We start from the raw sequence: 16,679 nt of genomic DNA, 5'->3' as shown, positions 1-16,679 counted from the left end.
ATATTACCATACAATAACTGATCAATACCCATTATACAGTGAATAAATAATATTACCATACAATAACTGATCAATACCCATTATACAGTGAATAAATAATAGTACCATACAATAACTGATCAATACCCATTATACAGTGAATAAATAATAGTACCATACAATAACTGAGCAATACCCATTATACAGTGAATAAATAATTTTACCATACAATAACTGATCAATACCCATTATACAGTGAATAAATAATATTACCATACAATAACTGATCAATACCCATTATACAGTGAATAAATAATAGTACCATACAATAACTGATCAATACCCATTATACAGTGAATAAATAATAGTACCATACAATAACTGAGTAATACCCATTATACAGTGAATAAATAATAGTACCATACAATAACTGAGTAATACCCATTATACAGTGAATAAATAATAGTACCATATAGTAACTGAGCAATACCCATTATACAGTGAATAAATAATAGTACCATACAATAACTGAGTAATACCCATTATACAGTGAATAAATAATAGTACCATATAGTAACTGAGCAATACCCATTATACAGTGAATAAATAATAGTACCATATAGTAACTGAGCAATACCCATTATACAGTGAATAAATAATAGTACCATACAATAACTGAGTAATACCCATTATACAGTGAATAAATAATAGTACCATATAGTAACTGAGCAATACCCATTATACAGTGAATAAATAATAGTACCATACAGTAACTGAGCAATACCCATTATACAGACAATAAATAATGCTACCATACAGTAACTGAGCAATACCCATTATACAGACAATAAATAATGCTACCATACAGTAACTGAGCAATACCCACCATTACATTGTCTGAATAATACAACCATACAAAAATAATGCAGCCATCCCATCCCTGGATAATACCACCATACAATACCTGAATAATACCCTCATACAGTCACTGAATACCATTATGTAGTGACTTAATAACACTGCCTTACAGTAACTGAATACAACCATATGGACCATACAATATTATTACTATATGGAGCCTTAACAATACTTCCAGTCACAATATTACACCAAGATTTCACCATCTCCATACAACTGATACAATGTAACATGTTCTCGTACAACTGGTAAATCCCTACAACTACTAGAGAAGAGGGGAAGTAGGTGTATTACCGCCACAGTACAGTGCGCACCGACACGTCTACCACTTACGACACTACGCTCCTCTATGGTGAAACTATTACACAAACATCCTGGGAAGGGGATGGAAATATAAACATTTTCTAGACTTTCTTAATTTCAGAGACTGGGGCCGGAGAAGACATCAAGATGCCTCCAAGGTACCGTGTCTGTTACAGGGTGTTCTTAACTTTCATAGAAAGAGCCTAGTCATGGGGGCCCTGATAACAAGCCTAGTAGGGCCCTATAGTCGTGAGGACCCTGAGGACGAGCCTAGTACAGAGCTCCATAGTCATGGGGGCCCTGATAACAAGCCTAGTAGGGCCCTATAGTCGTGAGGACCCTGAGGACGAGCCTAGTACAGAGCTCCATAGTCATGGGGGCCCTGATAACAAGCCTAGTAGGGCCCTATAGTCGTGAGGACCCTGAGGACGAGCCTAGTACAGAGCTCCTTAGTCATGGGGGCCCTGATAACGAGCCTAGTATAGAGCTCCATAGTCATGAGGGCCCCGATGACGAGCCTAGTATAGAGCTCCATAGTCATGAGGGCCCCGATGACGAGCCTAGTATAGAGCTCCATAGTCATGAGGGCCCTGAGGACGAGCCTAGTATAGAGCTCCATAGTCATGAGGGCCCTGAGGACAAGCCTAGTATAGAGCTCCATAGTCATGAGGGCCCCAATGACGAGCCTAGTATAGAGTTCCATAGTTATTAGGGCCCCAATGACAAGCCTAGGATAGAGCTCCATAGTTATGAGGGCCCCAATGACAAGCCTAGTATAGAGCTCCATAGTCATGAGGGCCCCAATGACAAGCCTAGTATAGAGCTCCATAGTCATGAGGGCCCTGAGGACGAGCCTAGTATAGAGCTCCATAGTCATGAGGGCCCCGATGACGAGCCTAGTATAGAGCTCCATAGTCATGAGGGCCCTGAGGACGAGCCTAGTATAGAGCTCCATAGTCATGGGGGCCCTGATAACAAGCCTAATATAGAGCTCCATAGTCATGAGGGCCCCAATGACGAGCCTAGTATAGAGCTCCATAGTTATTAGGGCCCCAATGACAAGCCTAGTATAGAGCTCCATAGTTCTGAGGGCCCCAATGACAAGCCTAGTATAGAGCTCTATAGTTCTTAGGGCCCCAATGACAATAGTTCTTAGGGCCCCAATGACAAGCCTAGTATAGAGCTCCATAGTTATTAGGGCCCCAATGACAAGCCTAGTATAGAGCTCCATAGTCATGAGGGCCCCAATGACGAGCCAGGGATTTTTTCAGGTCAGGGCCCCTAAGGCAGCATTCACATCATGTTTTTGCTATTTATTTCTTTTTCAAAAATATAAACAAAAAACTTTTATAGGGGAGGATATGAATGTCTTCGCTGTCATCATAAAAAAAGATGCCTTTGATAATTCACTATCCAGCGCTGGCAAACAGTGTGCAATATGTCTCAATAGCTTCACCAGTCTCTACTGTAATGTGGAGGTTCTGTAGGGTTCCTCACCAGCTTCACCAGTCTCTACTGTAATGTGGAGGTTCTGTAGGGTTCCTCACCAGCTTCACCAGTCTCTACTGTAATGTGGAGGTTCTGTAGGGTTCCTCACCAGCTTCACCAGTCTCTACTGTAATGTGGAGGTTCTGTAGGGTTCCTCACCAGCTTCACCAGTCTCTACTATAATGTGGAGGTTCTGTAGGGTTCCTCACCAGCTTCACCAGTCTCTACTGTAATGTGGAGGTTCTGTAGGGTTCCTCACTAGCTTTACCAGTCTCTACTGTAATGTGGAGGTTCTGTAGGGTTCCTCACCAGCTTCACCAGTCTCTACTATAATGTGGAGGTTCTGTAGGGTTCCTCACTAGCTTTACCAGTCTCTACTGTAATGTGGAGGTTCTGTAGGGTTCCTCACTAGCTTCACCAGTCTCTACTATAAAGTGGAGGTTCTGTAGGGTTCCTCACTAGCTTTACCAGTCTCTACTGTAATGTGGAGGTTCTGTAGGGTTCCTCACTAGCTTTACCAGTCTCTACTGTAATGTGGAGGTTCTGTAGGGTTCCTCACTAGCTTCACCAGTCTCTACTATAAAGTGGAGGTTCTGTAGGGTTCCTCACTAGCTTTACCAGTCTCTACTGTAATGTGGAGGTTCTGTAGGGTTCCTCACTAGCTTTACCAGTCTCTACTGTAATGTGGAGGTTCTGTAGGGTTCCTTACCAGCTTCACCACTCTCTACTGTAATGTGGAGGTTCTGTAGGGTTCCTCACTAGCTTTACCAGTCTCTACTGTAATGTGGAGGTTCTGTAGGGTTCCTCACTAGCTTCACCAGTCTCTACTATAAAGTGGAGGTTCTGTAGGGTTCCTCACTAGCTTCAGCAGTCTCTACTATAAGGTGGAGGTTCTGTAAGGTGCCTTCACCAGTCTGTACAATAATGTGGGGTTTCTTTAAGATGCCTCATTAGCTTCACCAGTCTCTACTATAATGTGAGGGTTCTGTAGGGTTCCTCACTAGCTTCACCAGTCTCTACTATAATGTGAAGGTTCTATAGGATTCCTCACTAGCTTCACCAGTCTCTACTATAATGTGAAGGTTCTGTAGGGTTCCTCACTAGCTTCACCAGTCTCTACTATAATGTGAAGGTTCTATAGGATTCCTCACTAGCTTCACCAGTCTCTACTATAATGTGAAGGTTCTGTAAGGTGTCTCAATAGCTTCACCAGTCTCTACTATAATGTGTAGGTTCTGTAGGGTTCCTCACTAGCTTCACCAGTCTCTACTATTATGTGAAGGTTCTGTAGGATTCCTCACTAGCTTCCCCAATCTCTACTATAATGTGAAGGTTCTATAAGGTACCTCAATAGCTTCACCAGTCTCTACTATAATGTGGAAGTTCTGTAAGGTACCTTCACCAGTCTCTACTATAATGTGGAGGTTCTGTAAGGTACCTTCACCAGTCTCTACTATAATGTAGAGGTTCTGTATGGTTCCTCACTAGCTTCAACAGGCTCTACTGTAATGTGGAGGTTCTGTAGGGTTCCTCACTAGCTTTACCAGTCTCTACTATAATGTGGAGGTTCTGTAAGGTGCCTCACTAGCTTCACCAGTCTCTACTATAATGTAGAGGTTCTGTATGGTTCCTCACTAGCTTCAACAGTCTCTACTGTAATGTGGAGGTTCTGTAGGGTTCCTCACTAGCTTTACCACTCTCTACTATAATGTGGAGGTTCTGTAAGGTGCCTCACTAGCTTCACCAGTCTCTACTATAATGTAGAGGTTCTGTAAGGTGCCTCACTAGCTTCACCAGTCTCTACTATAATGTGAAGGTTCTGTATGGTTCCTCACTAGCTTCACCAGTCTCTACTATAATGTGAAGGTTCTGTTAGGCACCTCACTAGCTTCACCAGTCTCTACTATGAAGTGGAGGTTCTTTAAGTTGCCACAATAGTATTACTAACAGTCTGTACTATAATTTGGGGGTTCTCTACTAGCTTAACCAGTCTCTACTATAATGTGAAGGTTCTGTAGGGTTCCTCACTAGCTTCACCAGTCTCTACTATAATGTGGAGGTTCTGTAGGGTGCCTCACTAGCTTCACCAGTCTCTAGTATAATGTGAAGGTTCTGTAGGGTTCTTCACCAGCTTCACCAGTCTCTACTATAATGTGGAGGTTCTGTAGGGTGCCTCACTAGCTTCACCAGTCTCTACTATAATGTGGAGGTTCTGAAGGGTTCCTCACCAGCTTCACCAGTCTCTACTATAATGTGGAGGTTCTGTAGGGTTCCTCACTAGCTTCACCAGTCTCTACTATAATGTGGAGGTTCTGAAGGGTTCCTCACTAGCTTCACCAGTCTCTACTACAATGTGGAGGTTCTGTAGGGTTCCTCACTAGCTTTACCAGTCTCTACTATAATGTGGAGGTTCTGTAAGGTGCCTCACTAGCTTCACCAGTCTCTACTATAATGTGGAGGTTCTGTAGGGTTCCTCACTAGCTTCACCAGTCTCTACTGTAATGTGGAGGTTCTGTAGGGTTCCTCACCAGCTTCACCAGTCTCTACTGTAATGTGGAGGTTCTGTAGGGTTCCTCACCAGCTTCACCAGTCTCTACTATAATGTGGAGGTTCTGTAGGGTTCCTCACCAGCTTCACCAGTCTCTACTGTAATGTGGAGGTTCTGTAGGGTTCCTCACTAGCTTTACCAGTCTCTACTGTAATGTGGAGGTTCTGTAGGGTTCCTCACCAGCTTCACCAGTCTCTACTATAATGTGGAGGTTCTGTAGGGTTCCTCACTAGCTTTACCAGTCTCTACTGTAATGTGGAGGTTCTGTAGGGTTCCTCACTAGCTTCACCAGTCTCTACTATAAAGTGGAGGTTCTGTAGGGTTCCTCACTAGCTTTACCAGTCTCTACTGTAATGTGGAGGTTCTGTAGGGTTCCTCACTAGCTTTACCAGTCTCTACTGTAATGTGGAGGTTCTGTAGGGTTCCTTACCAGCTTCACCACTCTCTACTGTAATGTGGAGGTTCTGTAGGGTTCCTCACTAGCTTTACCAGTCTCTACTGTAATGTGGAGGTTCTGTAGGGTTCCTCACTAGCTTCACCAGTCTCTACTATAAAGTGGAGGTTCTGTAGGGTTCCTCACTAGCTTCAGCAGTCTCTACTATAAGGTGGAGGTTCTGTAAGGTGCCTTCACCAGTCTGTACAATAATGTGGGGTTTCTTTAAGATGCCTCATTAGCTTCACCAGTCTCTACTATAATGTGAAGGTTCTGTAGGGGTCCTCACTAGCTTCACTTCACCAGTCTCTACTATAATGTGAGGGTTCTGTAGGGTTCCTCACTAGCTTCACCAGTCTCTACTATAATGTGAAGGTTCTATAGGATTCCTCACTAGCTTCACCAGTCTCTACTATAATGTGAAGGTTCTGTAGGGTTCCTCACTAGCTTCACCAGTCTCTACTATAATGTGAAGGTTCTATAGGATTCCTCACTAGCTTCACCAGTCTCTACTATAATGTGAAGGTTCTGTAAGGTGTCTCAATAGCTTCACCAGTCTCTACTATAATGTGTAGGTTCTGTAGGGTTCCTCACTAGCTTCACCAGTCTCTACTATTATGTGAAGGTTCTGTAGGATTCCTCACTAGCTTCCCCAATCTCTACTATAATGTGAAGGTTCTATAAGGTACCTCAATAGCTTCACCAGTCTCTACTATAATGTGGAAGTTCTGTAAGGTACCTTCACCAGTCTCTACTATAATGTGGAGGTTCTGTAAGGTACCTTCACCAGTCTCTACTATAATGTAGAGGTTCTGTATGGTTCCTCACTAGCTTCAACAGGCTCTACTGTAATGTGGAGGTTCTGTAGGGTTCCTCACTAGCTTTACCAGTCTCTACTATAATGTGGAGGTTCTGTAAGGTGCCTCACTAGCTTCACCAGTCTCTACTATAATGTAGAGGTTCTGTATGGTTCCTCACTAGCTTCAACAGTCTCTACTGTAATGTGGAGGTTCTGTAGGGTTCCTCACTAGCTTTACCACTCTCTACTATAATGTGGAGGTTCTGTAAGGTGCCTCACTAGCTTCACCAGTCTCTACTATAATGTAGAGGTTCTGTAAGGTGCCTCACTAGCTTCACCAGTCTCTACTATAATGTGAAGGTTCTGTATGGTTCCTCACTAGCTTCACCAGTCTCTACTATAATGTGAAGGTTCTGTTAGGCACCTCACTAGCTTCACCAGTCTCTACTATGAAGTGGAGGTTCTTTAAGTTGCCACAATAGTATTACTAACAGTCTGTACTATAATTTGGGGGTTCTCTACTAGCTTAACCAGTCTCTACTATAATGTGAAGGTTCTGTAGGGTTCCTCACTAGCTTCACCAGTCTCTACTATAATGTGGAGGTTCTGTAGGGTGCCTCACTAGCTTCACCAGTCTCTAGTATAATGTGAAGGTTCTGTAGGGTTCTTCACCAGCTTCACCAGTCTCTACTATAATGTGGAGGTTCTGTAGGGTGCCTCACTAGCTTCACCAGTCTCTACTATAATGTGGAGGTTCTGAAGGGTTCCTCACCAGCTTCACCAGTCTCTACTATAATGTGGAGGTTCTGTAGGGTTCCTCACTAGCTTCACCAGTCTCTACTATAATGTGGAGGTTCTGAAGGGTTCCTCACTAGCTTCACCAGTCTCTACTACAATGTGGAGGTTCTGTAGGGTTCCTCACTAGCTTTACCAGTCTCTACTATAATGTGGAGGTTCTGTAAGGTGCCTCACTAGCTTCACCAGTCTCTACTATAATGTGGAGGTTCTGTAGGGTTCCTCACTAGCTTCACCAGTCTCTACTGTAATGTGGAGGTTCTGTAGGGTTCCTCACCAGCTTCACCAGTCTCTACTGTAATGTGGAGGTTCTGTAGGGTTCCTCACCAGCTTCACCAGTCTCTACTATAATGTGGAGGTTCTGTAGGGTTCCTCACCAGCTTCACCAGTCTCTACTGTAATGTGGAGGTTCTGTAGGGTTCCTCACTAGCTTTACCAGTCTCTACTGTAATGTGGAGGTTCTGTAGGGTTCCTCACCAGCTTCACCAGTCTCTACTATAATGTGGAGGTTCTGTAGGGTTCCTCACTAGCTTTACCAGTCTCTACTGTAATGTGGAGGTTCTGTAGGGTTCCTCACTAGCTTCACCAGTCTCTACTATAAAGTGGAGGTTCTGTAGGGTTCCTCACTAGCTTTACCAGTCTCTACTGTAATGTGGAGGTTCTGTAGGGTTCCTCACTAGCTTTACCAGTCTCTACTGTAATGTGGAGGTTCTGTAGGGTTCCTTACCAGCTTCACCACTCTCTACTGTAATGTGGAGGTTCTGTAGGGTTCCTCACTAGCTTTACCAGTCTCTACTGTAATGTGGAGGTTCTGTAGGGTTCCTCACTAGCTTCACCAGTCTCTACTATAAAGTGGAGGTTCTGTAGGGTTCCTCACTAGCTTCAGCAGTCTCTACTATAAGGTGGAGGTTCTGTAAGGTGCCTTCACCAGTCTGTACAATAATGTGGGGTTTCTTTAAGATGCCTCATTAGCTTCACCAGTCTCTACTATAATGTGAAGGTTCTGTAGGGGTCCTCACTAGCTTCACTTCACCAGTCTCTACTATAATGTGAGGGTTCTGTAGGGTTCCTCACTAGCTTCACCAGTCTCTACTATAATGTGAAGGTTCTATAGGATTCCTCACTAGCTTCACCAGTCTCTACTATAATGTGAAGGTTCTGTAGGGTTCCTCACTAGCTTCACCAGTCTCTACTATAATGTGAAGGTTCTATAGGATTCCTCACTAGCTTCACCAGTCTCTACTATAATGTGAAGGTTCTGTAAGGTGTCTCAATAGCTTCACCAGTCTCTACTATAATGTGTAGGTTCTGTAGGGTTCCTCACTAGCTTCACCAGTCTCTACTATTATGTGAAGGTTCTGTAGGATTCCTCACTAGCTTCCCCAATCTCTACTATAATGTGAAGGTTCTATAAGGTACCTCAATAGCTTCACCAGTCTCTACTATAATGTGGAAGTTCTGTAAGGTACCTTCACCAGTCTCTACTATAATGTGGAGGTTCTGTAAGGTACCTTCACCAGTCTCTACTATAATGTAGAGGTTCTGTATGGTTCCTCACTAGCTTCAACAGTCTCTACTGTAATGTGGAGGTTCTGTAGGGTTCCTCACTAGCTTTACCAGTCTCTACTATAATGTGGAGGTTCTGTAAGGTGCCTCACTAGCTTCACCAGTCTCTACTATAATGTAGAGGTTCTGTATGGTTCCTCACTAGCTTCAACAGTCTCTACTGTAATGTGGAGGTTCTGTAGGGTTCCTCACTAGCTTTACCAGTCTCTACTATAATGTGGAGGTTCTGTAAGGTGCCTCACTAGCTTCACCAGTCTCTACTATAATGTGAAGGTTCTGTATGGTTCCTCACTAGCTTCACCAGTCTCTACTATAATGTGAAGGTTCTGTTAGGCACCTCACTAGCTTCACCAGTCTCTACTATGAAGTGGAGGTTCTTTAAGTTGCCACAATAGTATTACTAACAGTCTGTACTATAATTTGGGGGTTCTCTACTAGCTTAACCAGTCTCTACTATAATGTGAAGGTTCTGTAGGGTTCCTCACTAGCTTCACCAGTCTCTACTATAATGTGGAGGTTCTGTAGGGTGCCTCACTAGCTTCACCAGTCTCTAGTATAATGTGAAGGTTCTGTAGGGTTCTTCACCAGCTTCACCAGTCTCTACTATAATGTGTAGGTTCTGTAGGGTGCCTCACTAGCTTCACCAGTCTCTACTATAATGTGGAGGTTCTGAAGGGTTCCTCACCAGCTTCACCAGTCTCTACTATAATGTGGAGGTTCTGTAAGGTGCCTCACTAGCTTCACCAGTCTCTACTATAATGTAGAGGTTCTGTATGGTTCCTCACTAGCTTCAACAGTCTCTACTGTAATGTGGAGGTTCTGTAGGGTTCCTCACTAGCTTTACCAGTCTCTACTATAATGTGGAGGTTCTGTAAGGTGCCTCACTAGCTTCACCAGTCTCTACTATAATGTGAAGGTTCTGTATGGTTCCTCACTAGCTTCACCAGTCTCTACTATAATGTGAAGGTTCTGTTAGGCACCTCACTAGCTTCACCAGTCTCTACTATGAAGTGGAGGTTCTTTAAGTTGCCACAATAGTATTACTAACAGTCTGTACTATAATTTGGGGGTTCTCTACTAGCTTAACCAGTCTCTACTATAATGTGAAGGTTCTGTAGGGTTCCTCACTAGCTTCACCAGTCTCTACTATAATGTGGAGGTTCTGTAGGGTGCCTCACTAGCTTCACCAGTCTCTAGTATAATGTGAAGGTTCTGTAGGGTTCTTCACCAGCTTCACCAGTCTCTACTATAATGTGTAGGTTCTGTAGGGTGCCTCACTAGCTTCACCAGTCTCTACTATAATGTGGAGGTTCTGAAGGGTTCCTCACCAGCTTCACCAGTCTCTACTATAATGTGGAGGTTCTGTAGGGTTCCTCACTAGCTTCACCAGTCTCTACTATAATGTGGAGGTTCTGAAGGGTTCCTCACTAGCTTCACCAGTCTCTACTACAATGTGGAGGTTCTGAAGGGTTCCTCACCAGCTTCACCAGTCTCTACTATAATGTGGAGGTTCTGAAGGGTTCCTCACCAGCTTCACCAGTCTCTACTATAATGTGGAGGTTCTGTAGGGTTCCTCACTAGCTTCACCAGTCTCTACTACAATGTGGAGGTTCTGAAGGGTTCCTCACCAGCTTCACCAGTCTCTACTATAATGTGGAGGTTCTGTAGGGTTCCTCACTAGCTTCACCAGTCTCTACTACAATGTGGAGGTTCTGTAGGGTTCCTCACCAGCTTCACCAGTCTCTACTATAATGTGGAGGTTCTGTAGGGTTCCTCACTAGCTTCACCAGTCTCTACTACAATGTGGAGGTTCTGTAGGGTTCCTCACCAGCTTCACCAGTCTCTACTATAATGTGGAGGTTCTGAAGGGTTCCTCACCAGCTTCACCAGTCTCTACTATAATGTGGAGGTTCTGTAGGGTTCCTCACTAGCTTCACCAGTCTCTACTATAATGTGGAGGTTCTGTAGGGTTCCTCACCAGCTTCACCAGTCTCTACTACAATGTGGGGGACATTGCATGTGTGTAATACAGTTTTGGTGAGCTGACACTATATTTGGGGAATTACTTAAATAACAATCATACATATTGGATGACATTTCCTAAGCAGCACAAATCCTTAAAAGTTGTACATTTCTGTGCAAAAATGTGCGAATTTTGAATATTTGCGCCACTTGTGCCAAGGGGGATGGAAGGGGCCAGAATGGAGGCTGGAAGGGGGCTCGGCTCTGCATGGAGGGGGCATGAAGGGGGCACACCCTCCTCATCATTACAATTACACTCTTTATATGCTTAGGAGACAGTGTCACACATGATAAGATTAGATACACCAGCTCAGCAGACAGTGTCACACATGATAAGATTAGATACACCAGCTCAGCAGACAGTGTCACACATGATAAGATTAGATACACCAGCTCAGCAGACAGTGTCACACATGATAAGATTAGATACATCAGCTCAGCAGACAGTATCACACGTTATATACTTAGATACACCAGCTCAGCAGACAGCATTACACATGATAAGCTTAGATACACCAGCGCAGCAGACAGTATCACACATGATAAGATTAGATACACCAGCTCAGCAGACAGTGTCACACATGATAAGATTAGATACACCAGCTCAGCAGACAGTGTCACACATGATAAGATTAGATACATCAGCTCAGCAGACAGTGTCACACATGATAAGATTAGATACATCAGCTCAGCAGACAGTGTCACACATGATAAGATTAGATACACCAGCTCAGCAGACAGTGTCACACATGATAAGATTAGATACACCAGCGCAGCAGACAGTATCACACATGATAAGATTAGATACACCAGCTCAGCAGACAGTGTCACACATGATAAGATTAGATACACCAGCTCAGCAGACAGTGTCACACATGATAAGATTAGATACATCAGCTCAGCAGACAGTGTCACACATGATAAGATTAGATACATCAGCTCAGCAGACAGTGTCACACATGATAAGATTAGATACACCAGCTCAGCAGACAGTGTCACACATGATAAGATTAGATACACCAGCTCAGCAGACAGTGTCACACATGATAAGATTAGATACACCAGCTCAGCAGACAGTGTCACACATGATAAGATTAGATACATCAGCTCAGCAGACAGTGTCACACATGATAAGATTAGATACACCAGCTCAGCAGACAGTGTCACACATGATAAGATTAGATACACCAGCTCAGCAGACAGTGTCACACATGATAAGATTAGATACATCAGCTCAGCAGACAGTGTCACACATGATAAGATTAGATACACCAGCTCAGCAGACAGTGTCACACATGATAAGATTAGATACATCAGCTCAGCAGACAGTGTCACACATGATAAGATTAGATACACCAGCTCAGCAGACAGTGTCACACATGATAAGATTAGATACACCAGCTCAGCAGACAGTGTCACACATGATAAGATTAGATACATCAGCTCAGCAGACAGTGTCACACATATACTTAGATACACCAGCTGAGCAGACAGTGTCACACATGATAAGATTAGATACATCAGCTCAGCAGACAGTGTCACACATGATAAGATTAGATACACCAGCTCAGCAGACAGTGTCACACATGATAAGATTAGATACATCAGCTCAGCAGACAGTGTCACACATGATAAGATTAGATACACCAGCTCAGCAGACAGTGTCACACATGATAAGATTAGATACATCAGCTCAGCAGACAGTGTCACACATGATAAGATTAGATACACCAGCTCAGCAGACAGTGTCACACATATACTTAGATACACCAGCTCAGCAGACAGCATTACACATGATAAGCTTAGATACACCAGCGCAGCAGACAGTGTCACATATTATATACTTAGATACACCAGCGCAGCAGACAGTATCGCATGTTATATACTTAGATACATCAGCTTAGCAGACAGTGACACACATTATATACTTAGATACACCAGCTCAGCAGTGTCACACATTATATACTTAGATACACCAGCTCAGCAGACAGTATCACACATTATATACTTAGATACACCAGCTCAGCAGACAGTATCACACGTTATATACTTAGATACACCAGCTCAGCAGACAGCATTACACATGATAAGCTTAGATACACCAGCGCAGCAGACAGTGTCACATATTATATACTTAGATACACCAGCGCAGCAGACAGTATCACATGTTATATACTTAGATACATCAGCTTAGCAGACAGTGACACACATTATATACTTAGATACACAGCTCAGCAGACAGTATCACACGTTATATACTTAGATACACCAGCTCAGCAGACAGTATAACACGTTATATACATAGATACACCAGCTCAGCAGACAGTATCACATGTTATATACTTAGATACACCAGCGCAACAGACAGTATTGCATGTTATATACTCAGATACACCAGCAGACAGCATTACACATAAGCTTAGATACACCAGCTCAGTAGACAGTATCACACATTATATACTTAGATACACCAGCTCAGCAGACAGTATCACATGTTATATACTTAGATACACCAGCTCAGTAGATAGTATCACACATTATATACTTAGATACACCAGCGCAACAGACAGTATCGCATGTTATATACTTAGATACACCAGCTCAGTAGACAGTATCACACATTATATACTTAGATACACCAGCTCAGTAGACAGTATCACACATTATATACTTAGATACACCAGCGCAACAGACAGTATCGCATGTTATATACTTAGATACACCAGCTCAGCAGACAGTATCACACATTATATACTTAGATACACCAGCAGACAGCATTACACATAAGCTTAGATACACCAGCTCAGTAGACAGTATCACACATTATATACTTAGATACACCAGCTCAGTAGACAGTATCACACATTATATACTTAGATACACCAGCAGACAGCATTACACATAAGCTTAGATACACCAGCTCAGTAGACAGTATCACACATTATATACTTAGATACACCAGCTCAGCAGACAGCATTACACATAAGCTTAGATACACCAGCTCAGCAGACAGCATTACACATAAGCTTAGATACACCAGCTCAGCAGACAGTATCACATATTATATACTTAGATACACCAGCTCAGTAGACAGTATCACACATTATATACTTAGATACACCAGCAGACAGCATTACACATAAGCTTAGATACACCAGCTCAGTAGACAGTATCACACATTATATACTTAGATACACCAGCTCAGCAGACAGCATTACACATAAGCTTAGATACACCAGCTCAGCAGACAGCATTACACATAAGCTTAGATACACCAGCTCAGCAGACAGTATCACATATTATATACTTAGATACACATAAGCTTAGATACACCAGCTCAGTAGACAGTATCACACATTATATACTTAGATACACCAGCTCAGCAGACAGCATTACACATAAGCTTAGATACACCAGCTCAGCAGACAGTATCACATATTATATACTTAGATACACCAGCTCAGTAGACAGTATCACACATTATATACTTAGATACACCAGCTCAGTAGATAGTATCACACATTATATACTTAGATACACCAGCGCAACAGACAGTATCGCATGTTATATACTTAGATACACCAGCTCAGTAGACAGTATCACACATTATATACTTAGATACACCAGCGCAACAGACAGTATCGCATGTTATATACTTAGATACACCAGCTCAGTAGACAGTATCACACATTATATACTTAGATACACCAGCTCAGTAGACAGTATCACACATTATATACTTAGATACACCAGCTCAGCAGACAGTATCACACATTATATACTTAGATACACCAGCAGACAGCATTACACATAAGCTTAGATACACCAGCTCAGCAGACAGTATCACACATTATATACTTAGATACACCAGCAGACAGCATTACACATAAGCTTAGATACACCAGCTCAGTAGACAGTATCACACATTATATACTTAGATACACCAGCTCAGTAGACAGTATCACACATTATATACTTAGATACACCAGCAGACAGCATTACACATAAGCTTAGATACACCAGCTCAGTAGACAGTATCACACATTATATACTTAGATACACCAGCTCAGCAGACAGCATTACACATAAGCTTAGATACACCAGCTCAGCAGACAGTATCACACATTATATACTTAGATACACCAGCAGACAGCATTACACATAAGCTTAGATACACCAGCTCAGCAGACAGTATCACACATTATATACTTAGATACACCAGCAGACAGCATTACACATAAGCTTAGATACACCAGCTCAGTAGACAGTATCACACATTATATACTTAGATACACCAGCAGACAGCATTACACATAAGCTTAGATACACCAGCTCAGTAGACAGTATCACACATTATATACTTAGATACACCAGCTCAGTAGACAGTATCACACATTATATACTTAGATACACCAGCGCAACAGACAGTATCGCATGTTATATACTTAGATACACCAGCTCAGTAGACAGTATCACACATTATATACTTAGATACACCAGCTCAGTAGACAGTATCACACATTATATACTTAGATACACCAGCGCAACAGACAGTATCGCATGTTATATACTTAGATACACCAGCTCAGTAGACAGTATCACACATTATATACTTAGATACACCAGCTCAGTAGACAGTATCACACATTATATACTTAGATACACCAGCTCAGCAGACAGTATCACACATTATATACTTAGATACACCAGCAGACAGCATTACACATAAGCTTAGATACACCAGCTCAGCAGACAGTATCACACATTATATACTTAGATACACCAGCAGACAGCATTACACATAAGCTTAGATACACCAGCTCAGTAGACAGTATCACACATTATATACTTAGATACACCAGCTCAGTAGACAGTATAACACATTATATACTTAGATACACCAGCAGACAGCATTACACATAAGCTTAGATACACCAGCTCAGTAGACAGTATCACACATTATATACTTAGATACACCAGCTCAGCAGACAGCATTACACATAAGCTTAGATACACCAGCTCAGCAGACAGCATTACACATAAGCTTAGATACACCAGCTCAGCAGACAGTATCACATATTATATACTTAGATACACCAGCTCAGTAGACAGTATCACACATTATATACTTAGATACACCAGCAGACAGCATTACACATAAGCTTAGATACACCAGCTCAGTAGACAGTATCACACATTATATACTTAGATACACCAGCTCAGCAGACAGCATTACACATAAGCTTAGATACACCAGCTCAGCAGACAGTATCACATATTATATACTTAGATACACCAGCTCAGTAGACAGTATCACACATTATATACTTAGATACACCAGCAGACAGCATTACACATAAGCTTAGATACACCAGCTCAGTAGACAGTATCACACATTATATACTTAGATACACCAGCTCAGCAGACAGCATTACACATAAGCTTAGATACACCAGCTCAGCAGACAGTATCACATATTATATACTTAGATACACCAGCTCAGTAGACAGTATCACACATTATATACTTAGATACACCAGCAGACAGCATTACACATAAGCTTAGATACACCAGCTCAGTAGACAGTATCACACATTATATACTTAGATACACCAGCTCAGCAGACAGCATTACACATAAGCTTAGATACACCAGCTCAGCAGACAGTATCACATATTATATACTTAGATACACCAGCTCAGTAGACAGTATCACACATTATATACTTAAATACACCAGCAGACAGCATTACACATAAGCTTAGATACACCAGCTCAGTAGACAGTATCACACATTATATACTTAGATACACCAGCTCAGCAGACAGC

The 16,679-nt window shown here is 42.3% G+C and overlaps 1 protein-coding gene across 1 annotated transcript in view; it reads left to right on the top strand.

Annotated features, from left to right (window-relative positions):
* Nucleotides 1-1,328: 1,328 nt before the first annotated feature.
* LOC130293786 (epithelial membrane protein 1-like) overlaps nucleotides 1,329-16,679 on the top strand; it is a 31,370-nt gene continuing 16,019 nt past the window's right edge. Inside the window, exon 1 of the mRNA XM_056542885.1 lies at nucleotides 1,329-1,358. Within this exon, the coding sequence (XP_056398860.1) occupies nucleotides 1,348-1,358 (11 nt within the window). The 5' untranslated portion in view covers nucleotides 1,329-1,347. The remainder of the gene's footprint in view (nucleotides 1,359-16,679) is intronic.

Source organism: Hyla sarda, chromosome 10 (assembly GCF_029499605.1).
Source record: "Hyla sarda isolate aHylSar1 chromosome 10, aHylSar1.hap1, whole genome shotgun sequence".
NCBI classification, from domain to species: domain Eukaryota; kingdom Metazoa; phylum Chordata; class Amphibia; order Anura; family Hylidae; genus Hyla; species Hyla sarda.
The sequence above is the reverse complement of the archived record's forward strand: the minus strand, read 5'-3'. Positions and strand labels throughout refer to the sequence as shown.